The sequence below is a fragment of the Ursus arctos genome, unplaced genomic scaffold, assembly GCF_023065955.2.
Source record: "Ursus arctos isolate Adak ecotype North America unplaced genomic scaffold, UrsArc2.0 scaffold_32, whole genome shotgun sequence".
Lineage (NCBI taxonomy): Eukaryota > Metazoa > Chordata > Mammalia > Carnivora > Ursidae > Ursus > Ursus arctos.
Genome location: NW_026623008.1, coordinates 10,442,562 through 10,466,916, shown reverse-complemented (window position 1 = coordinate 10,466,916; position 24,355 = coordinate 10,442,562). Strand labels below are relative to the sequence as shown.

The 24,355-nt window shown below is 54.0% G+C and overlaps 1 protein-coding gene across 3 annotated transcripts in view; it reads right to left on the bottom strand.

Moving 5' to 3' along the window:
* KAZN (kazrin, periplakin interacting protein) overlaps positions 1 to 24,355 on the bottom strand; it is a 1,011,261-nt gene that overhangs the window by 101,295 nt on the left and 885,611 nt on the right. For all 3 annotated transcript variants that reach the window (XR_007190621.2, XM_026519796.4, XM_026519794.4), the window contains one exon: positions 12,026 to 12,217. Coding sequence is in view for 2 of the 3 variants with exons in the window: in XM_026519796.4 (XP_026375581.4) it covers positions 12,026 to 12,217 (192 nt within the window). In the remaining variant the exon portion in view is untranslated. The remainder of the gene's footprint in view (positions 1 to 12,025; positions 12,218 to 24,355) is intronic.

The window sequence follows — 24,355 nt, the reverse complement described above, 5'->3', positions numbered from 1 at the left end:
AAAAATGGGGAGGATTATCCGTGGTAACTCATGGGATCTGCAGCCTGTGCGCTCCTCCCGGCCCACAGAACTGTCCGCTACGTACACGCATGTTATAGTAGTCATACGTGCATGAGAAGCCATCGGATTTTAACCTCGATCTCTTCTCTACAACGGTACCTGGCCCTGAGCAGAATGAGAATGCTCCTTTCTAAATTCCTACATTGTTCTGAGTTTTTCGCTCAGTGCCAAAAAAACGCCTCTCCTCGTTTTGTGCCCACACGCCAGGCTCGGGCTCAAAAGCTTGCCTGGTCGGTAGCAGCAGCTTGTGTCCCCAAGCGCTGGCCCAGTCCGCGCGGTGGGAGCTATTTAAAGAGCTAGGCCGGAAGCCCGGGCCACAGACATGTAGCCTCGGAACTCTCGGGTCTCTGCCTGTTCCTGGAATGTGAGCCCAGAAGCCCTGCGTGCTCGGGCCTTGAATGCACGGGGCTCTGCCTGGACTGGCCAGACGCTGCCCACCCGGCACCGGGTCCCCTCCTGTGGCCCGCTGAGGCCAGCACGTGGGACAAGAAGGCAAAGCTGGAAGCTGCCCGAGTCATGGGGCCTGCAGGGGACTGAAATCCTCCCCACCCCAAATGCCCCATCCCCAAGGACTCCTAATTCACCTCGCGCTCCTTTAAACACAGCTTCATTGATTATAAATGACACACAGTCAACTGCACGTATTGAAGGGGGTCCGTCCGAGAGGCTCAGCCTCGTGCATTCCCTGGAAAACCCGTCAGCATCCTCAAGCCAGCGAACTCGCCCATCACCTCCAAGTCTCCAGCTCCCTCGGCGAGCCGCACTCCTGTCCCTCCGCTCTGCCCCGGGCAACCACACATCCTTCCCACTTTACAGAATCGTCTGCATCTGCTAGTCGCACGTAAACGGAATCATACGGGGTGTGCTTTTTTTTCTCCCTGGGCTCTGTCACTCCGCGTAATTATTTTGAGATCCACCACATTGCTCCACGTATCAATAGTTTGTTGCTTTATTGCTGGGTTGAATTCGGAATTCCGTTGTCGAATGTAGCCGTTTGCTGACCCCTGCATCTGCTAATGGGCATGTGGGCTGTTTCCAGCTCGGAGCTTTCACTACTAATACCTCTATGTCCACTTGCGCGCGAGGCTTGGCATGGGCGTTCGCTTCCTAGGTGAGTAAACGCCTAGAAGGGAACGGCTGGGTCGTATTTCATCCCATTGTAAAATTTCCACGTTCCCATGGTACTTAAAATCTTTGAACACATGCGATTTAGTTTTTACTCTGTTCGTTGTTTATCACTGGCCTTCTCCCTCTCCTCCGAGGCAGATGGTATTTTTGCAAAGACGGACACAATAATATCTCCCATACCACATGCTTTGGACAGCGTGGAGTCTGGCTGGCCTTGCGGCTGGCCTGTCACCAACAGAATGTGGTAGAAGTGATGCTCGGTGACATCCGAGGCCAGGCCATAAGAGCCTCGCAGCACGCACCTTGGTTTCTTAGAACTTTCTCTGCGGGAGCCCTGAGCCTCCAGGTGCAAGGTCTGACCACCACGCGGGTGCTCGGGTTGTCGTTCGCAGATGACCCCGGCATTCCCTTGCCACGAACCAAGGCACCAGACGTAGGAGGGCAGCCGTCCGGGACTCTGGTGGAAGTCCCCTGTGGGACCCCCACCGACACCACACGCACCTGAAGAACGGTCCCATGGAGCCCTGCCAAGCGCCTGACACAAAATCATGACCTATAAGAAAGGGTGGTTGTCTTACGCCACTAAGATTTGGGGCCAGTGTGTTCCACGGCGGTACCAACCGGCACAGCCTTCTAGAATGTAAGCTCCACAAGAAATAGATCTTTTGTCTTTTTCGCTCATGGATCCACCCCGAGGGCCCAGAACAGTGCCTGCCGAATGGCCCTCAGCAAGTGTTTGTTAAGTGAGTAAGTGAGCGGGCTCCTGGGTCAGGTTTTATGCACAATGAAGAGATATCCACTGATCGGAAGCTAACACTGGGAGAGCAGTAACGATCTGTGTCAGGCATGGGAGTTCAAGTTCAAACACTGAGACCTGCAAGGTGCACGAGCCTCCTGGAGCCTCAGTTTCCCCAACTGCAGTCAGGCTAACTCTACGTACGTCATGGGGCAGCAGGGCAAGCTCTTTCAGGAACGACGCTCACTCCCCTGGGTCTCTGAGGCCAAGACAGTGTCCCCTGAGGAGCCAATCAGGGCTGAGGAGAATCACGGTTGAGCCCTTGTCAGACTTGACCCCATGTCCACGGCCTTCTTAGGCCAGTGCTCACCCCCGCCCAGCAAGGGTGCCAGCAACTCTGAAGAGGATCTCTCCCTGGTTCACACCAAAGCTCTTCTCCCAGGACAGAGGCCAGCGGGCCTTTCAATTTCCTGCTACAGCCTCAGGGCCATGTCTCGACCCTGTCAGGGTGAGATGGGCACAGGACCTACACAGTGACAGAGGCCACGGCTTCAAGCAGAATTTAATGAGGTCTTGGGCAATGCTTTTTGGAAGGCAATTCTGGAATGTGGCTTTTCTCACAGCACGTTTGTTCTTCTCCTCTCAGTCGATCAATCCCCAACCCTTCCTGGGGAGGGAGTGGGGGTTCATTTAAAGCAGAGGTTCAAGGTCTGAAGCCCTAGCTCACACCTTAAACACGGCCTCTGTGGCAGCCAAGACCACTGGCATTTCTCAAGGCTGCAGTGTGTTCACTGAACTGTGGAGGGAAAGAGGAGGGACAGGAAGAGAAGCTCCTGGCTTGTGTGACTGAGCCCAGCCTTTATTTCCTGGGACAACTTCCAGAGCAAAGACTGGGAACGAATCCACAAATCCTGGTACAGGTCTGCCCCGTTATCCGAAAGTACAGCGTTCCTAGGAGACCTTTCATGAGCCAAAATGGCGTAAAGCGTAAGAAGCAACTGTCATTCATTTATACGGAAAAATGTGTGAGCATTGCCAGACCCAAAAAATAACCTCTCTTAGGCTCCCCTAATACCTTAGGACACATCTTGCTCACAGATACACCAAATAAATGGAGACCGAGCATAGATGCTCCCAGAAGTGGTTCAAAGCTCCGGCGGCTGAATGATCAGAGGTGGAGTGTAGTTGCTGGGGGAGGAGCCTGGCAGGGCCCCCCCTGCTGCTTTGGGGTGCGTGCTGCCCCTACGACGGCTCGCCGTAAAACAAATGCCAAACGCTGTGTTTGCTTTTCGTCTTTTTTTGTCCAAGTAAAAATAAGCCTCTTCAGATGCTTTCAGGTACTAAAATAGGTCTTTTGTAAAAGCCAAGAGGCGCAATGCGAACTTTCTCAAAGGGGGGGAACCTGTATCTCATGGGGCCTCTGAGTGTGTGTTTCCACGTCCAGACCTGCTCCTCCTTCCTCTCTTCCCCATTCCACTCCCTCCCTCTGCCCCCAAGGCCTTCAGAATCAAAGAGGCATCTGCCAAGTATCTGCGAAGAATAGAGGTTTGGAAACCAGACTCTGGAGATCAAATAAGTCTTGGCTCCAAAACCTACTATCCCAGAGACCTCAGAAAAATTCCTTCACCTCCCGTGCTGGCGATGGGGAAACTGAGGCTAATAAACACCACCCATCTGGCAGGGCTGTGGGGAGATCTGGGAGCTCACTCAGGCCAGGCAATCAGGAGAGAGCCTGGCAGATTCCAAGTGCTAAGTAAGTACCAGTTGTAAGGTTGCTACTCAACAGAGACCCACCTCAGTCATACCTCAATCATCCCACCTGCAAAATGGGTGCATATAGTTGTTTCTCCCCCCCGATTAGGGAAGAGAGGTTGGGCTCTGGTACATGCTTCCAGAACCAGTACCAGATATGGGAGAGTGAGCCCAAGAGGGTGTCTGTGTCTTTCCAAAAAAATGAGTCTTTTAGTTTTTCTCAGAATAAATGGAGGATTTTCATAATTAGAACATTAATACCTAGCAAAGTCTGCTGTGAATCAGACCCAAAGTGTTGAAGGACAGTCAGGAAGGGCCGCTGTTTGGGAAGTGCTGGAGGAGACTGTGGGCAGGTTGCCTTTCCAACTCACAGACCGAACCAGTCAGCGTGAAAACCCCCAGACGAGGACATCAGTCACTCGGGTACAGAGATCGATAAAAAGCAAAGTAGCCAAAAGGGACAAAGTTGCTGTAATATGTTGTCAGTCACCAGAACCCCAGACCCTGGGCAGATTCTGGAAATGATTCTATTTAAAATGTTCTCTGTGGTGGACCCACGGAAACAGCTGCCAATGAACCCGCCTCCCTATATCCACAGCCTGGCAGCGCCCCCATCCACGTGACACGGGCCATGGTCACGTGACTTGCTCTGGCCAATGAGGCATCAGCAGACATGATTCAAGGCGTGGCTTGAAAAGCACCTGTGCGCTGTACTAGGTAATGGAAGATGTTGACAATGAAGGACAGTGGGTGTCCAGGGACTCTGCAACCTTTCTGTATATCTCACACAAAAGAAGATTTATTACATTTTTTTTTTTAAACAAGTACTTGCGCATTAGGGTTTGTGCCCTTTCCAGGCATCCAGCTACTTTTCGAAGCAGCTAACCTGCTGGAGACAAATGGCCCAGACAACATCTGCAACAGAACAGCCAAGATTCTGGGCACTTCTTCCACCTGACTATAAATTATTTTCACCTGGATCAAATGTGGAGTCTTAGATGCCTTCAAGCGGGGTCAGGGGGATCTGTTAATATTTAAAAGTGGTCAGTAGTGTATTAGGAAGATGTTTTATCTGCAGAGTTAAAACTCTCTGGAAACTTCCACTAAACTCGAAGACTTGGGAGCTAAGAGTCTTCTACATCAGGGCTGCGGGTCAGAGGGTCAGGCTTTGGGTGGGCCCCCTGCAGGAGCCCCAGGGGCCACCATGCTGGAGCTGGGGCCCAAGAAAAGTGGTAGCTTCGTGTGCACGTCTTCCGGAAGAGGAACATACACATTCAGTCCAGGGTGATAAGCTGCCCGGAAGCTGAACAAGTCTTCGATGGGAGGAATGAACCAGAGAATGGAGTGTGGATATGGGGAGGGAAGCAGGAAACATCAAGCTGCTTTCCCAACCCACACAGCACCAAGGAGACAAGGAAGTGTGTGAGTGAGTGAGTGTGTGTGTGTGTGTAGGTAGGTGGGCAGAGCTATCCCAGCATCGAGGACACATCATTCTATCCGACAGTCACTTGGGCCACCTGCCACCCCACTATCTGCAGGTCCTGTTACATCTGCAAAAGCAGCCAGGGCATGGCCACACTGTCTGGGAACATAAAGGGCACTGGTGTCCCCTCCTGCCCAAGGCCAAAGACATCCTCTGCACCCTAGAACTCTCCAAAGCAGGAAAATCTGTGGCACAAATGCTTATCTACAGGTCTGGTTGGCCATTAAAAAAATGTATTATTCAACTAACTTGCACTGGGTGTGTTGTGGGTTCAAGGCACGTCACCGATTCAGGACAGGGCCTGGGGCCAATCTGCCCCTGAATTCTCTGAGCCATAGGCACAGATCCTAGTGTGTGGAAGTTTTCAGTTTGTTGAATGAGCAAAGGACTGAAGGCTCAGTTCCTTCCGAGAGCTTGGTCTAAGGCAGGTGGCTCATTCTGAGGCAGGGAAAAGGCCTCAACAGGCCTTATTCCTTCTGCTAAAGAAACTCAGACATCGTGTCTTCTCACTCAATGGATCACCTGCTTTGTTGAGCTAACGAGGCCAGCTCTGTGCTCGGTACTGTGCCCTGTAGGAGCCTGGTGAGTGGTGAGCCACAGAGGAAAGCCATGTCCCTCACTACATGCTAAGTCCTCAGAGAGGTCAGCATCTAGGGCTGTGAAGTACCGGGAGCAAAGGGCCTTACCAGCCTCGTCCTCCCGCTCCAACAAACTCCTACAAACGTAGTAGGTGAAAGCAATGTAAACGTATTGTCTTCAGTTCCGGAGGGAGGAGTCGGAAATGGGTCTTGGGAGGTTAAAATTAAGGATGCGTTCCTTCTGGAAGCTCTTGGGGAGAGTCTGTTTCCTGGCCTTTTCTGGTCTCTAGAGGCGCCCATGCTCCTTGGCTCATGGCCCCTGCCTCCACATCTGCAAAGCCAGCACGATGGGGCTGAGTCCTCACACTGAGTCTCTCTTATCCCACTTCCTTCCACCTCTGACCTTCTGCCTCCTCTTCCTTCTTTTTAAAGGACTCTCGTGATTACACTGGGCTCACTGGATAACCTGGATAACCCCCATCTCAAGGACATCTGATTAACAACCGTGATTCCCCTTTGCCATGTAACCTGACATATTCACAGATTCTAGGAATTAGGATGCAGGCATTTTGGGGATGGGGGGTGGGGGCATGACCCTGACAACCACAGGCCCTAAACTACCAGACAGAAAAGGGCCAGGAAGGTGTCTGGAGGAAGCAGAGTCTGAACCAGGGCTTGGAGGAGAGAAGGGAGGTGATCCAGGAACCATCTGTATGTAATCACACGTATGTCCTTGTGCTTAAGGGAGAGGGAGGAGATGGCAAAGGTTGGGAGAGGGACATGGGTACCTGCTGGAACACCGCACTTCTGATATGGCCTCCTGCCCCAAACCTCCCCAGTCCCCGAACTTCTGAGCATGGCCCGGAGGTTCTCCACGATCATCTCTCACCACCTCTCTACTGCAAAGCCTTGGCACGGGGCTTCCCTTCTCACCCCACACAAAGACTGTCTTTTTGCCTCTGCTCAAGCTGTTTCCCCTGCAGCAGTACCTGCCCTCTGCCTGCCCGCATCTCCTAAGGGCTGAGGTCCACCCTGCTGACGTCCAAACCCAGCTCCAACCGGGTACTGCGCAGTACTCCTCGCACGCTCACAGCCCCCCTCCCGGGCTTGTTGAGAGGATTAAGTGAGCTAAAGGTCTGCAGGATGTGGCATAGAAACAATGCTCAGAAAGGCTAGCTGTCACCACTACCACCAGCAATATCACTTCAACGGATCCACGAGGAAAGCTGTTTTCATAATGATACTATGACGCTGTTTGCCTTTTTTACCACGTATTTGCACTTTGGGTAAAAAAGCAATGCTGGGGAAAATGCTAACATCTTGGCAAAAATAACGGCAGGGCCATCAAACCATATGAGCAGGTATTAGTGGACATGACATTCTTAACACCATGCACTGTTCTTGGGGAAAAAAAAAACGGGGGGGGGGCACCATTTAACTTATGAATGTCCCTGGTGGAGCAATAAAAATTATTAATTTTATTAAAGCTTGATCCCCAAGTACATGTCTTTAAAAAAAAAAAAGAAGTATACTTAAAGCTCTTTCGCCGCATATCAAAGAACAAAGGCTATCTTGAGGGAAACACATCTGCGTGACTGTTGGCGTTGCAAGCTAAACTAGCCACCGTTTCCGCAGAACGCCACGTGTTCTTGAAAGAACAAGTGACTGATCGTATTAACCAAGATACATGGCAAACTACAAAGCCCACGAATGAACTAAGTGAGTCGGCCTGTCACTTCTAAGAAAACTACTGACCATATCTGTTGTCAAAGATAACATCTGAGCTTTCGAGCACAAGCGAGAATTTCAGCAGACTCGACGGGCAACCACGACCTCGAACAGCTTCTCAAGACTCAAGGACTTTTCTGATGCGCCGCGTGGTGATGTGAACAGATGGGACGTTCTGATCGTGGCTCGGGAGGCACGTCATCATTGGGAAGACCAGCATCACTCAGGCGACCGCTGGTGGCTGCTGAAGAACTCATGTGTGGTACAGCAGCCCTCAGAGTGCAAACGAGACCGGCGGCTTTGTCCGCTGTTAACAGAGCACAAAACCCTCGCGGGATAAAGTGTGCGATACTACCCTGCAGCACATCTCTAAGAAACTACCATTTGGTGAGTTTTCGGATGCCAACAAAGAAAAATACCCACAATTATCCAACAAGGCAATTAATACACTCCTCCCCTTTTCCACCTCCTTATCTGTGTGATGCCAGATTTTCAACCCAAACTGTCGTTTGTCAATCACGGTGGCCTGACTGTAGGAGCAGATATGAGAATTTAGCGGTCTTCCGTAAAGTCAGACATGGAAAAGCCTTTGCAAAAATGTAAAACAACGCTCTCCTCACTCAGATCTTTTTGTTTGGGAAAATAGACTTATTTTTCATTAGAGTTTTTTTTATTTATGTTAACGTGCAATGGGTTTATTGCTGCTGTTTAAAAATAAATTACTGAGGATTTAAATAGGTTTTTGGCTTTAATCTCTAGAATAGTAAATACCTACAGAACTAAGCCACATAAACAAGAACTCTTTGGGTCCTCAATTTTGTAAGAGTGTAAAGTGCTCTGGAGACCAGACAGATGGAGAAATGCTCTCTTAAAAAAATAAAACAGATTTACGAACACAGATCTTCAGTGGAGTGATACATAACGGCAAAGCCAAAAAGAGTGGAAACAACTTAAGTGTCCAATAATCAGAAAGCGGCTAAATAAATTAGGGTGCCTCCATTTGCTAGAACGTTATGTAGTCATTAAAAATTATGCTTTCAGAGAGCATTTATTGTGAGAAAATGCTCAGCACACTCGTCACGCCGTTAAAAAAAGGGCAGAAGCAAATGTTCCCGATCATGTTTCTGTAATGCCTTGATTCTCGAGGGGGATCAGGGGAACTTAGGGGGGCTGAGGAAATCGACAGACTCTCCAGAGGGGTCCCATGGGCTCCACGCTCCCCACCACGTGCAGAGCTGGAGGGACTCCGTTACATTTAAACACACATGACACCTTTCTTTCTTGAACAATCCTTCCCAACTTCTGCCTTTACACTCATGACGAGACCGAACTCCTAAACCTAGCATTCCAGACTCATCCCCAAAGAAACAGAGGAATCTTCTACACCCTGTTCTCCCCAAATGGGATTCTTGTCTTTGCTTTGACACTGGAAGCCGGGGCTGATGTTCCTGGTGTTTGCTTGAGAACCTGAACCTCTCCCGTTCTGGACAACTCTGGTCTCATCCCACCTCCAACCAAAGACAGGGGCAGGTAGGTAGGGAACCGCCAGGGAGGGAATCTTTGGGGGCTTCGCGTTTTCCCACCGCAGGGACGCCGGCTGTTAACAAGGGTCACCCAACATCTGCCACTTACTTGGTTTGCACATTTATTCTCATTCTCCTCATTACAGGCATATAAATCCCTTTTCACGGCCCAGCCTCCTTCTGCCCACATCTGTCTGCAACTGACTCACCATGTGCTGTGGCTGGGAGGAAGCATCTCATTTATGACTTTGCAGAATGACAGACAGGACGCTCGGGCTGGCTGAAGGTGCCCACTGCTTTTTGGGAACACTGCTACCCTGCTTGGATAGGCTGAGGGGCTCTAAGGCCTGGGCCACCCCCCAATGGGAAATCAGGAGACCAACATCTCCAGGCAGACCTGAGGAGGTGTGCCAAGCCCTCTCATCTGATAATCACTAAGTATTTGCACTAATAGTACTAGGCACTGGGCCAAGCACTTTATATCTCATTTAATCCTGATGACAGCCCTCTGAAGTAGCTGTTATTGGCCCCAGTTGTAAGAGAAACAGCTTTGTTATTGTTATCCTCAGCAAGAGAACGATAGAGTTCAGAGAGGTTAAGGAATTTGCCTGAGGTCACACAGCTAGTAAGTGGGAGAGCAGGGATTCCAGCCCAGTTCTGGCTCCAGAGTCTGCTGTCCACACTACTGAGCTCGGGTGGCCTCCCGTCTCTCCCGTCCATGCCGGCGGAATCCCCAGAGGGAAGACGAGGTGTGCTCATGTGGTGGAGAAAGCTGCTGACTCTGCTGGCTATTAGCTCTGTAACCTTGACCAAGTTCCTCAACTGCCCTGAACCTCATTCAGGTGACTTCATCTGGGCAAGGGGGTTAATCCTGGTAGGACCGGGGTGATTGACAGATCCGGGGCTGGCACACAGTAGGTACTCAATAATGTTTCCTATCATAAATACTGACAGTCCTTATGTTGAGGTTGTTGTTTACAAAGGAGCTGCCCCATCCAGCAGATCTCTGTGTCCCTGGGTGACCTTTGGTGACAGATAAGGCCCCTTACAGCACAGAGCTAGGAAAATATGTCTGCCCAGCTCTGTGTCCTGTGGGCCGAGGGGAGAAGGACGCACATCGTAACAGCCGGCTCTCTGCCCCCACGGACATCACCGCAATGAATTCACCACCACTGTCCCATCACTCGGACCAGGCCGCTGAGGTCTGCAGAGGGTGGGCAGTCTGTCCCAGGAGCTGGGGGGCGGTGGCGTCAGTGAGCTTCCACTGAGCCCCCTGTCCATTCCTTTGGTCCCAGAAACAGCTTAGAGAGGTTCTGCTTCCCCTTCCAGGTCCAGAAGGGCGGATGGGGGTGAGGATTCTTTCCCTGGGTAAGAACAGGGAAGGCAGGCTTCCCTGTCCCTGGGATAAATACTGGCACAGGTGGTTGAGACCGCTTCTGAGGCAGTCCCAACTCTCCGCAGGGTCATACAGCTTAGGGAGACCAGAGGACATCAGCTCGCACAGCCCCGGGCCCGGCGGCACTGCCTCGGGGAGATTCCCGTGGCTTGTGGCTTCAGTCTCCATCCGGAGGGAGCAGGGGATGTCAGGAGGCCCCTGGAAGCTGGGAAGCTTGCACAGAACTGCCTAGACTCCCGGGCGGTTGCACGGAGAGGAGAGTATGCGTGGCACAGTGACGTCCCAACCACACGGCATCGGCTGGACCACGGCACGTACCACCCGCCCGCTCCGGCCTGAAGACACCGCTGTCTGAGCGGCCCCACTGGAAACAAAACCCCAACAGGAAAGGGTGCTCCTCATAGCTGGACCAGGACACCCAGCGAGAAATTTTAGGTCCCAGCTCTCCCCGCAGGCCGGCACGGCCCAACCACCAAGCTCTTGCCAAGAGGAATCTTTGGCTCTCAATTTTGGCTCTTTCCCTGGATGTCCCCAGGCCGAGGGGAGCAGAGATACCCATCAACCTGAAATGCTCCTCCTGATGGTGACAGGAGACAGAGACAACTTCTTTAAGCCGCTCTGTTTTGGAGTCTTTTTCTGACAGCAGCCTGAAATCAACCTAAGTAAGAAATCCGCTTTGGCTTCCAAAATGAAGTTTCCAGAGTATTTATCGTTCTAGGAAATATAAGTGGAAAGCAGGTTGCCAAGTTTTATTGCCTTTTTCTTTTCCCCAGGAGTATCAAAGGCAGTAAGGGGGCCTCAAGACAATGTTTTGTATCAGAGTTTTCTAAACACTGTTAGAGGAGGATTCCCCCAACCTTTCTTGAACTATCTTTCGAGACCCCTCCCAAAGCCCACGGCAGGTGGCTCCCAGGAGAGATGGGTTCAGCCGCCGGTGGCCCAGGCCAGCTGTAAGGAAGGCCGGCTGCACACCTGGGCCCACTGACTGCATTTCCTCCAGCAGTTTCTGGCGGCAGACACACCGGCCACGTGGAGGTTATGCGTGGCCCAGCTCCGTGAGAGAGCACCTGGGCTCCCATACCACTTCCTCCCCCGTCTTCTCGGAGGGGACACTGGACACTGTGCTTCTCAGAGGGGAGCTCCTCCAGGCCAACCACAGGAGAGGGGGCCCGAGCCCTCCCCGGAGAGACCACTACACTGAACAAGAGTGGCGTGTGGTGAAGGGACGCTTCCTCCCGCAAAGAATTCAGTGCCTCCACACTGTCCTGTGACAGGACGTGTTCAAGGACCTTGACAGCGCTGAGAGAGAGGAGCCCAGCGGCAGGACCAGCAGCCTGGTTTAGCAGAGACGCCCACCTGCCATTCATGCCTCAGAGAGAGGCGACCCTGCATGACCATGATGGAAAGCATGTGTTGGTCACAGGGACGCGGGAACGATATGAGCTTCCAACACTGCAAGAGGCAGAATTCTACTGAGGAAGGGACAGGGCAGCCTCAGCTGAGGGTCTAGGCACCGGGAGACCCCCATGTCCATGCCACTCCCCCTGCAGAGGCAGGACCCTGGTTCCTCGGCGCCCCTGTGGCCCAAGCCTGGGCCCCAGGCGAGGGAAGGGAGGAAACTGCCACCAACCAGTCACTTACCCTGCAAGGCTTCTTTGGCTCTGGCTAGCTCCTGCTCCTTCTGGGCCAGCTGGACCCTGAGCTCGGTGGCCGAGAGGACCTCGGAGGACTTGCCGCCCTGGGACTCCTCCAGGTCCTTCGTCAACATCTCCTTCATCTGGCGGAGAAGGTGGACTTCCTCCTGGAGCCGAGACACTTCTTCCCGCAGGAGCACTAGGGGAGAAGGGCACACGGTTAGGGGAAGGGGACGCTGGCTCCTGCTCGCTCACTTTTTCTGGGGACAGTTCTAAGGTGCTTTGGCTTGTCCTGTTTGCTCTGCATCCGAGGCCCTTCCTACATGTGGGTTGGGAGGAAAACTCCCGAAGTCGCCGAGTTGGGTTTTAGATGCACTATCTGATTTCATCCTGCAAAAACCTTCTGAGGCGGCTACCATCGTCGCCCCCATTTCACAGATGAGGAAGTTGAGGCTCGGCGAGATTACATCGTAAATAGTAAGCGGGTAGCAGAGCTGGGATTTGTACCCAGACTTGGCCAACTCCAGAGCCTGAGCTCCCAGTCTGACACTCAGGAAAGAGTCCCCAAAAGGCACACTCGACACGTGTCACGGAACACGGAGACCTGAGGAACCCAGCACCACGCCGAGACAGGACTTGGGCATCCACACGTGAACATGCAGGACAACGGGGTCAAGTGAGCAGTAACGATGGTGACACCATGGACAGAGGTTCCCACACCACTTAAACCCGACCCTATGTTCTTGAGGGCCCAGGGATGAGGCCGAGGAGGATGCGGCCTCCCTCTGGGTCTGGGGGCCTTGGGAAGGTACTGAGGAGGTGCGCCATCGCCCACCACCCCCAGGAGTCTGTAGGCCAGCTCAGTCCTGCAGATCGACTGATACACCTGAGCCAGGGGGCGCCTGGGTGGCTCAGTCGTTAAGGGTCTGCCTTTGGCTAAGGGCGTGATCCCAGGTCCCTGGGATTGAGCCCAGCATCAGGCTCCTCCGCTGGGAGCTTGCTTCTTCCTCTCCCACTCCCCCTGCCTGTGTTCCCTCTCTCGTTGGCTGTCTCTGTCAAATAAATAAATAAAATCTTTAAAAAAAAAAAAAAAAAAAACACGTGGCCAGGTCTGGTCACCTGAGCCACAAAAGACACGGAGCTGCAGAAGGTGCTAGAAGTGGGGGTCAAGCAGCCTCATTAGGCCAGATATACCTCTGCTAGAGCGTTTATAGAGCAGACTCGTGGTCAGGACCCTCACCTCATTGGTTAGAGGAGATTCGAAATTATTCTCTGAAGCAGGCCCTTGACAACATGGCCTCTGCTTCATCGCTAAACTCACGCATTGCTCTCCCTCCCGCCACACTGGTCTCTCTCTTCCCGACATGCCAAGCTCTTTTCGGCTTCAGGGCCTTTGCCCTCGCTGTGCCCTGCACCTCGAACACCCTTTCCTTGTTCTTCCTGTGGCTGCTTCCTCACTGGGCCCTTCAGCCCACGCCACCTCCTCAGAGAGGCCTTCTCTCACCACCGTGTCTCATCCTGTCACAGGAGCTGGGGATCAGCCCTTCCCTTGGGGGTCACGGCTGTGCCACAGCCTTAGAGACACCAGCTGTCTGGTTTGGTTCTCTCGCTGACCAGGCATGTGGCCGTGAGCACGTCCCTTACCCTTTGAGGCTCAGATGCCCCCAAACGGGTCTAACCCTCATCGGACTGTGCGGCTCCGACAAGACTTAGGAAGCAGCCCCCTGTCAGACAGGCCTGTGCAGGAGGTCCCCAAGGTCCACAGGAGCGCTCGGCAGCGAGGCCGCCGTTTCCCGGGACGCCCTCCCTCGGAAGCACTCCGCCCTGCGCTGTCAAGGCGAGCAAGGCAGAGTCAGGTCCAGGGCGCGGGGCAGGCCGAGCAGAAGCAGAGCTAAGGCCTCAAGGACTTGCAGTCCCTCCAGCGCCACAGGCCTGGCGAAGAGGCAGTTTTGACTTTGACCCGTCCCTTGCCCCCCTCTCACAACCTTCTCTGAGGCCTCCCGGGTTCAGCTGTCATGGATGCGAGGGGAGGTGTCCCTGCCCTCCCGGTGCCTCCTTCGCCCACCTCCGGTCTCCCCACAGAAGCCTGAGGGCCCCCCTGAAATGCCAAGCTCAGTAGCTCACTCCCTGCTGAAAACCCTCCCGGGCTGCAGTCCCAGAGCCGCCAGGCAGCAGCCTCGCCGGCCCTCTCGGACCTCCTTCCAGCCCCGAAGGCGTAGATGCATCCTGCCTCCGGGCCGCGGGGACGGCTTCCTCCCCTCCTCACAGCCCCGCTGTCACCCCCTCAAGAGACCTACAGCAGCCCCCACCTGACAACCTGAGCAAAACCCCTACGTGGTGGGAAGCCCACCTGTACCGTGTCTGCGCGCCCAGCGGGCACACCTCCCTGCAGGCAGGCCCGGTCACACTGTCCCGTCCCTCTTGCTGTGGGGTCTGAGGTGCCCTGAACAGTGTGTGATGACACACGGACAGCTGAGCCGACTCCCTCCACCCATCTCTCCAGCCAACAAGAACTTATGGGCATTTTCCCCATGGCAGACACCCCACCAGGCACTGGGGACCCTTGGGTGAGTGTCGCAGACAGGTCCCATCCTCAAGCTGGCACATTCCCAGATCCCACCGTGAACATGGGCCTAAGGACCCCAAAGCTGCACTCTGGGAAGGCAGGCCACGCAAGGGAGTGCCTGGCTGCTCTCACATTAAGGGGCTCAAGTACAGGCTGGGAACTGCCCAACTCTCAGCAAAACTGGAAAGCAGGAGGTTGACTGTGGCTGCTCGCCCCCTCACTCCAGTCAAACATGTGCAGGCTGCCTGCACTGCAGCCCAGCATAGAGTGTTCAGAAAGGACGAGGGAGCAACACCCTTGGCCTCAAGAAGTCTCCAGTGAGCAGAAGCAGCACAAACAAGTAAGCATAACACAGAGAGAGCACTGCATGGGCTTGGGGGCAGAAGGATATTTGAAATAGGCCTTAGAAGATGTAGGGCGTGGTAAGCAGACGAAAGAGCAGAGCAAAGGCTAGGAGGCTGGAAAGCCAGAGGCCCCTGGATCAATGAGTGGAGGGAGTGACTGAGTACGAGGTGAGAAAGCAGGAGGAAGCCTGGAGAGGTATGCCAGGGTCAGATTATATAAGGTCTTAACCCTCACCACCTCTCTACGACCCCAGCCCTGCCTGGCCATCTTCTAGCAGTACTGAAGACTCTGGAATTGTCATTCTTGCTCCCTGCCATAGACTGGATGTTTGTGTCTCCCCAGAATTCACGGTGAACCCTAATCTGGGATGGTATTTGCAGGTGCAGCCTTTGGGAGGTGATGAGGTCAAAAGGGTGGGGCCCTCATGAGTGGGATTTGCGCCCTGATAAGAGAGACCCCAGAGAGCTTCCTTGTCCCTTCTATCACTTGAAGACACAGCGAAAAGACAGCTGTCTACACACCAGGAAGAGGGTCCTCACCAGACTCTGGACCTTGGATTTCCGGCCTCCAGAATTTCGAGGAACACATGTCTGTTCTTCACGAGCCGCTCAGTCTATTGCATTTTTGTTAGGAGCCAGAATAGACTGATCCGCTCTTTCGTCAGTTCTCCCAGGGTCGGTCCCCACTCAACTGTCACCAAAGTCTACTTCACAATAAGGTATGAGTGATTGCTAATGTATCCTCATTTATATTTCCATTATCACACAGCTGGAGACAAGTTGGTTTGTATTTGTTTGTTTAGGGATGTGACTTCTGGGCTTCCTTAGACCGTCCTGAAGGAGCCAGTAAGCTTGTCTACGACGTCTATGCAGATGGCAGAGAATTTCAAGACGCCTGGCTTCGAATCCTGTCCTGGCCAGGGCCCGGCTGTGACCGTGAGCGAGCCCCATCATCTCTCTGGGTCTCAGGTATCACATATGCTACACGGGGATCATGCTACCTGTTGAGGACTGCCAGAGCTAGGGAGGAAAAAAAAAAAAGCGCAAAGCCCCTCCCCCCCAGATGCACAGTTAAATTTGAATTTCAGATAAACGAATATTCTTTCGGATAAGCATGCCCTAGATATTACATGGGACATAACCTAAAATTTATTCGTTGCTTCTCTGACATTCAAATGTCCCTGGGTGTGCTGTGTTTTATCCAGCAACACTACTCCCATCCCACGGGGATTCTGGCACAATGATATGGGACAGTCACGAGAAAGGGCTTTGCCAGAGCACCTCAGAGGAGGGAGGTGGTAAAGGCAAAGAACAGTCTGGCCCAGCCTTCTCTGCACCCCTGCGATTAGATGAGAGCAGAGCACAAGATGGGATCGGGTGGCCCTGTCCTTGGCTAACAGTGGCGAAGGCGGATTCTTCCCGCGCTCACCTTTCTAACAGGTGTACCTGACACCTAGGCCCCGCCCCTCACCTCAGACCCCGAAGCAGCAGGAGGGCGGGACGGAGGTGCGGCACCTGCAGGAGCCAAGTTGTAGGAGACCAGGCTGGAAAAACAACTTTATGGAAAGAGAGAGGCTTGTCGGAGCTTACTAACTGCACCTGCCCTGGCTGGGTGTCTAAACCCAGATCTCGCACACCCTGGGGATCCTTCCAGAGACAGAGACTCGGCACAACCCTGGGACGGCAATCACAGACAGACGCACAAGACTGAGCCCATTTATGGGCGGACGGGCACTTCCCCTCTCTGGGCCTCAGATGCCACACCTATAAAATGGAGGTGAAGGGAATAAAGGAGACAGACGTGTAACACACTTACACATGCTCGGCAGTGAGCATCGTGTGTGTGGGCCACTGGACCCACAACTCCCTTTCCACTCTGTGCAGAGGGGACTGGCCACGTTGCTCAGTGAAGAAGCTGGAGTTGGAAGATCTGGGCTTGTGCCTCAGGGGAACTGCTGTGTGACCTTGGGCAAGTTGGTGTTCCTCTCTGGGCCTTCCAACTCTTCATGAATCTGGAGGACTATTACTGATTGTGCATTTCTTCCCTGGGCGGGAACAGGGTCCCTACTCTGGTCTACAGCTGTCATGCAGCTCAGGAAGCCAGAGGCTGGTCACAGGTAGCGAAGTAAGCGTAAATTAATTAAAACGAACAACTCAGTTCCTCAGTTACACTGGCCATGTTTCAAGTACCTGTGGATAGCCAGTGGCCAGTGTTGGACACTGCATAGAGACCACTCCCACCATGCATAGAGTTCTCCTGCTCAGTGCTGGCCTGCAGGGCACAAGACACAGAAAGAAAAGGGGGAAAGTGGAATTTATTAAGTGCCTGGTCCAGCACAGGCCCACAGACACCCCGACAGAAGGAGCCTTTGGCCAGTCTCAGGAGAGCTGCTGAGCAAGAAGCCACTATTTCTGAAGAAACCATCCTGGCCCTTGCCCAAGGGTAGAAAAAGGGAAGATAACTGTGTACCCTTCTGCCAACGCTGGGCAACCCCACTGCCCTCGGACCTCAGGGCAGGGACTTGGGTAGTGGTTAAAAAGGGCTGGTGCCGGAAATGCCACAGACTCAACAGAACTCTCTGGGCCAAGGAAGCCAGAAGTAAGCGTTGCCTGGGAGACAGAGGCTCTCCTGACCCAGGGAAGCTGCCGTTACCAGGGTGCTACCCTGGGAGGGGGTCATACCCACTCAAAGGTGGCACAGGCAGCCAGGGCAGACCCTGCCCTTCTCTGTCTAGCACACCTCCTTTTGTTTGCAAGAGCAAACACTTCTCAGCCTCCCTTGCAGCTAGGGTTGTCCAGGTGACTCGGTTCTGGTGAGCAAGATGTCAGAGAAAGCCCCTGAGGTGGCCTGTCCTTTAAGAAAAAAGGGCTTTGCCCCTTCTCTGCCTTCTTGCCTGGAAAGTGGACTTGTGGCTGGAGCTGCAGCAGCTACCTTGTAACAAGGAGGCAATGTGCACAGGACCAAAATGCTCCAAGAGGGGAGAACAACCATGGGGCCCGGACAGCACAGCTCAGCCCTGCCCCTGTATCGAGACCTAGAGCAGCACCAGCTGGGCAGGGCTGCCTGGGGCAGGAGAGCCTCTGACTTCCCTGCTGAATCACCACATCACCAAATCAAACCACTGTGGCCCACGCTGCAGGCTGAGTCTGAGCTCAGGCAGCTGCTAAGGACTCAGCTGTGGCATCGGGGGGAGAGGGGATGTGGAGAAATAACACAGCACAGGAGGGAGGTGGCGGCTCCTGGCCCTGGGGAAGAGCCTCAGTTGTGACAAGCCTCTTCCAGGCTTAATTTTTGTGAGCTCACAAGGTCAGGGGCAGGAGAGGAAGGAGGGAAAGAAGTTCTTTTCTGTGACTGGAGGGCATACCCCAGAACTGCCTGAACTGGGCTACAGGGGACCAAGCACCAGCAAGGTCTCCTGGTGAGCTGCACGTTTACAAGCCCAGCCCTCCCGAGTCAAAGGTCTAAATAAAAATAGCATTATAATTACTGTGCATCACAGCAGCGATTATTCCTTTCCTAACGCTCCTTGTGCTCCAGGCTCTGTTGTATTTAACGTGGCTTAACTAGTACCTGGCGAAGTAGGTCCTATTATCACCATCCCATTTTACAGATGGGGACATTGAGTTCCAGGAGTTAGGTGATCTGGCTAGCATCACGCAGAGTTGAGAGCAGAGCCAGGGTTTGAACCGGGTGGTCCAGCTCCAGCACCCACATTGCTGTAACTCCTACACTGTCTTACCTTGCAGGACAGGGTGACAAAGTCTGTGGGTGACAGCGCGGGAGCCAAGGCCCAAGCAGACTCGCCTCGGTGGATGACGGTGGAGACAAATGTGCCCCCAGCAGGGTATGAGCTTGTTCTTACTTCCCACGGTGGAGTCAGGTGACACTGACCCAGACACTCCGTGCATGGTGCTTCTGTCCCTGCACCAGGGGACCCGTCTCCATGGAGCCGCTGGAGAAAGACGTGGACACGGAGGTGGCCTGTCCGTTTCCACAAGAGCAGGGGCTCTGTTCTGCTCACACCCGACATCCAGCACCTAGCCCGGTGCAGGGCTCTTGGAAGAAAGGTGCTGAGTGCAGTGCCGAGGAAGAGGTAAGACGGGCAGGTCAGGGGTCACCCAACCTGGGCTCAGCCCTGGCTTCCCCCCTTCCTAGCTTTTTGACCTTTGAATAAGTGACTTCTGAGCTTATCTGAAAATGGAGTCAAGACCAGTCTCCCAGGCCTGTGGTAAACATTAAACAAAGCAATCATCTAAGTGGAAACATTCCGGAAGATTCTAAATGGGGGTCATATGTAGCTTGTCATGATCATTCTTTTTTTTTTTTTTTTTAAGATTTATTTATTTATTTATGTGACAGAGAGAGACAGCCAGCGAGAGAGGGAACACAAGCAGGGGGAGTGGGAGAGGAAGAAGCAGGCTCATAGCGGAGGAGCCTGATGTGGGGCTCGATCCCGTAACGCCGGGATCACGCCCTGAGCCGAAGGCAGACGCTTAATGACTGCGCCACCCAGGCGCCCCTGTCATGATCATTCTTACAGAAGAGGGTAAACTTCTCTGAGGTCCCAAAGGCAGGCTTTGGCCTGGATAACCGCTGAGGCCTGGCCCGTGGGCCCCCCATCCTGGCAGAGGGGGCTAGACAGCAGAGAAGGCTGAGTCCCCGGTCTGGGCGGGGAGGGAAGGCAGAAAAGGGCAGGGGATCTGGGTGGAGGCTGGGCTGCGTGAAGTGAGTCCAGCCTAGAAGGGGCCGTCCCTGGTGGCCCCTGGGTGGACACCTTGATAAGCAGCCAAGCACGCACCTGCCAAAACTCGCCAAACTCAAACTATTCACTTAACACCTGTGCCTTTCACTGGATGCAAATTACACCTCAAGAAAAAAAAAATCCAAATACAGCAGTAACGTATTTTATATTTTCCACTAAAAACTCATTTTTATAGTTCTTGCCCCCAAACCCGGAGAGAGAGCCCCCCAGTCCCATGCGGTCCAGCAGACCTCAGTGAAGGGGAGCAGAGGTCCAAACCCTGCCGATCTGGAAGGCTCTGTGGCTGACCTCTATTCCCTGATGTGAGGCCTGTGTCCCAGGGAACGCCAGGGTGCTCACTCGAGCTAAACACATTCCATGGGAGAAGTCAAATGCCAGGAGAACGCTCCCATACTGCCCCTGGCCAAGTGGAGGTCACTTCGAGATGACACACGGTGTGCTTAGCACCGCACAGTCCCCTTCCGGTCCAAACACCCTTGCTCGCAGACACAGTGGCTGACGGCACTGCCGTCTTCTGAGCACCTGCTTGTGTGCTGGGTGCCACACGCTGGATTACAGGCTGTATCTCCCTGGTTCCTCGCAGCACCGTGAGCAGGGCTGTGGTGTCCCCGCTTGGGGATGGGAGACAGGGGGGTGTGTGGGGTCAGGCCCAGGCCGGTGGGCTCTGAAGCCACGTGCCCTGGAGTGGCCCAGCAGCGCCTGTCAGGTTGGGAATGCTTAGTCCCTGCTGGGCCTGGGGCTGCTGCTCTTAGGGTGGGGCTTATTCTAAAAATTAGCAGTAGGACTGTCCTTAGACGATTAAAACATGAAGACAACTATAATGATTCCTATGGGCAAATCACCGAGAGACTGGGGGCTCTCAGGCCCCAAGGCTGAAGAGTAACAGGACCAAATGCATGAATGCATCCAAAGAAGCCCAGAGCAGTGGCAGAGGGGAATCCTGAAAAGGCAGAGCCCACCGCCCAGGGTGGTGGGGATGGGGGGTCTTCACCAACGGTCTAATCGCACCTCCTCTGTGCTCCTGCCTTTCTGCTGGGGGAAGCGCACGGCAAGGAAGGGGTGTGTCCAGCTGCAGGGCTGTCTTCCCCGTCTTCTGGAATTCCCTCATCATCACTATCACCGTGAGAACAGATGCCTTTCTGAGCCGCTCATGCATGCCAGAAAGGTTCGAAGTCTTCACACACACTAATTCTCAATCCTCACAACCACCCTGGGGGATATACCCATTTTACAGAAACTGAGGCACAGAGAGAAGAGAGATCATGCAGTCGAGCCCAGGTGGCCTGGCTGCAGAGCCTTCGCCTGTGGCCAGAGTTGTATTACACCCCTTCTCCTGCGGGCATAGGCTGCAAGTTGCCCCCCAAGGAAGGCATGAGCCTGGTGTTTCACAGTTGTGCACCTGGCCCTCCAGTCCTCCTGGGTAGTGACCACTGTTTGCATCCTGTCCCCATCCTGAAAGGGCCAAGATCGCAGAGCCTCAGCCTCTGGGTGAAGCCGATCCAACTTCCGAGTGGGGCCGGGAGCCCTTGATTCGGTCAGCCCAGGGCAGCCGGTGGTGGTGGCGAAAGCAGCAACGTAACCCTTGGTTGCAGACCCAACCCCAAAGGGTCCTTAACGCTCTGTAAATGACCGGACTGCCACAGGGAAACCTGGCTGGTTGGTCTTGAACATAATGGTTTGCCTCTGGGAAGAGAAATCTTGGAAGGGCAGTTGCCTGGGAAGGGCAGCTTCAGGGGTGTGCCTCTGACGGCCACCCTGGGCCTCTGGGACTGGTGAAGGGAGCCTCGGCAGCATTTCCCTCTGCTTGGTTGGCTCCTTCAGCCGAGCCCAGGCTCCCTTCCTGCCTGGTCCCTGCAGTAGGCACTGTAGACAGCCCTCTTGTACGACTTCTGTCCCTGTTCACCCTGCAGACTCCCCTGCCCCGCCCCCCCGGTCCCTCTTGCTCATGGAGACGGACCCTCTAGTCCAGAAACAGGCCCAGGGGTAGGCAGGCAAGAGCTGGGACTACGGTTTGCTGGAGACTTCCGTGTTCTCTGGGCCTTTGTCATATGATCCTGACACGTAAAGCCTTGGGGATGACCGGGATGCAAGACTGCACTCGCCAAATACGACGAGATTCTCAAATATCGCCCTGCCACTCACTTCTCAACAGTATTACTCCCCAGGCCACGCCCGGGCCTGAGACAGCCACCTGGCAATCCCTACTCCAGGTGGGGGGAGGGGGCACGGCAGGCACCCAGGTGACACAGCCTTCGTCTTTTTCTCAGATTTCACAGTGATTGTTTTCTCCTTTAGGTACTGTTTAATCTGTGCCGTAGAGGCTGTCAGGGCAGCTGCTGGCCCAGAAACACACATTTTAGCCACACTCTCCTCGGGCCCGACTGCCAAACTAATCTTCCTGCGTGGCCTTGCAGCCCACGGGCCACAGTTCCCACGGGAGCGCTCTCTATCCCAGAAATCTGACTCTCTCCAGGGACATGGGGTCTGCAGCCGCCTGTCACCTCTCCCCAAGCACTGACTCCGCAATGATTGTGTGCCAGGCACCAGCGATGGAGACCAGATCACAGGCTCAAGATGGACAGTCACATAGTCAGAAGCAGGGACAGCCCGGGGAAGTGGAGGGGTCACAACCCTCAGGCACACAGTTGCCTCGTTCTCAGGCAGAACTCAGCACGAGCATTGGCGGTGCAGAACGCGCTCCCTGAGGGCGGCTGGGCCTGATCCCTATAATACGCCACGTGAGGTCCTCGCCTCCTGTGTCCACTGCACTGCAAGCCCAGAAAGCCTTTCTCAGCCGGTGGCTTGATGCTGTCGGAGCACTGACAGCCAGGAGGAACCCCATGGGCCTCCGGGATCCGCAAAAATCATTCAGCAAGTTATTCTAGCTCCAGGAGGGATGTGAGCCTCCCAGTACACCATCTGGCTAGGAGTGGGAGAGGCAGGCATTCTCCTGCCACCTGGGTGGCCACAGTCCCTGACGGGTAGTGGCAGCAGGGACTGCTCAGTCCCAAAGCCCGTCCAGGTCTCCTCGGTGGCCTCCAGCAGCCTGCTGCTATCTGCTTGCTGGGCAGGAGGGGCGGGAGAAGAGAGGGCCGGCCTCTCCCCAGGGCCTGGCCACTGGCTCTGGTGGGCTGACCAAAGGATACCCTTTGGTGCAAGGAGGCATCTTAGCACGCTCGTCAAGCTCAGCCACAGTTACCACTTCCTCTGGAATGCGGGCTCATCCTGCCTTTTCCAAGTTCCTCGTGATACCCTCCTGGATTGGGCTGCAGACATTTCCATTCCGCTAACATCTACACCCCCTTCTCCCTCCGCATCTTTTTGACACAGCGTTTCCATCGGCCTTTGGAAAGTCAGTCTTAAGGCCTGTGGTTCAGAGCTGAAAATGTGACCCAGTCCGGCCAATCAGAGCCCTGAATTGTGCCGGCCACTGTGATTGGCTCAGGAGAGGGGCACATGACCCGAGCCAGTCCAATCACAGTCAGTGTCTGGCCTATGCATCCTTCCTCAACGATAAGCCTGAGGATAGAGCCTGAAGATGCTGGCAGCTGTCTGGCCTGGTGGGTGGGGGGTGCCAACAAGATAAAGACTGGGTTCAGATAACATCCGTGTCCTGGACCACACCACACCTGAAGCCAGGATTTCCCCTGGACATGAGCAAATACATTTTTAAGCCAGTTTGAGTTGGGTTTTCTTTCTTTTTTTTTTTTTTTTTAAAGATTTTATTTATTTATTCGACAGAGATAGAGACAGCCAGCGAGAGACGGAACACAAGCAGGGGGAGTGGGAGAGGAAGAAGCAGGCTCCCAGCAGAGGAGCCTGATGTGGGGCTCGATCCCAGAATGCCAGGATCACGCCCTGAGCCGAAGGCAGACGCTTAACCGCTGTGCCACCCAGGCGCCCCTGAGTTGGGTTTTCTATCCCATCTAACTGGATAAGAATTCTGGTAAACTGCTTTTGTGAGAGATGGTTTTCTGGGCACCCAGCATTCCCACAAACCTAAAGGCCATCTGCTTCCTTTCAGGAACTGGATGGGCAGGATAGATACTGGAATTCACCTGCACAAAACCAGTGAGCACCTACCCCCATGGGAACTTCAAGTCTAGCTTACCTTTGCAGCGAACAGTCCCTCTGGCTTAAACCCGGGAAGGCACACATTTTCAAGTTCTGCCTCAAGGCCATGTCCAGACTTTTCCTGCCCAAATCAGCCTTTCTCCTTCTATCCCACCTGGAGGGGTCCGTGAGGACCAACCCCACAGCCACTGGGTCTCCTTCCTTCGCCCGAGGGTTCCAGCTCCCGTCCGGGTGCTGACTATGTACCTGGCCCACCAAATTCTCTACCAAGCCCGTGGGAGCCGTGCTAGCATGCTCCTCATTTCACACTGGCAGAGACAGAGGCCAGGCCAGGTGAACTGGCTTGTTCAAGGTCACAGAGCTGGTTCAAGTTCCCAACTCAGAAGTCCGAATGACTGCAAAGCTCCTGTTCTTAACTATGGGGCCAGGCTCCCGGCCCAAATGCCATGCTGTGCGTATTTCTTGAGCTACCTGCCAGAACAAAGAGGCTGACAAACGGGCACAGAGAAGGCATTATGCCTCACTTCGAACTTTGGTAGAAATGTCTGGGTCCCCCATTCTTGGCTCTTGAAACAAGCTTCATCCCTCCT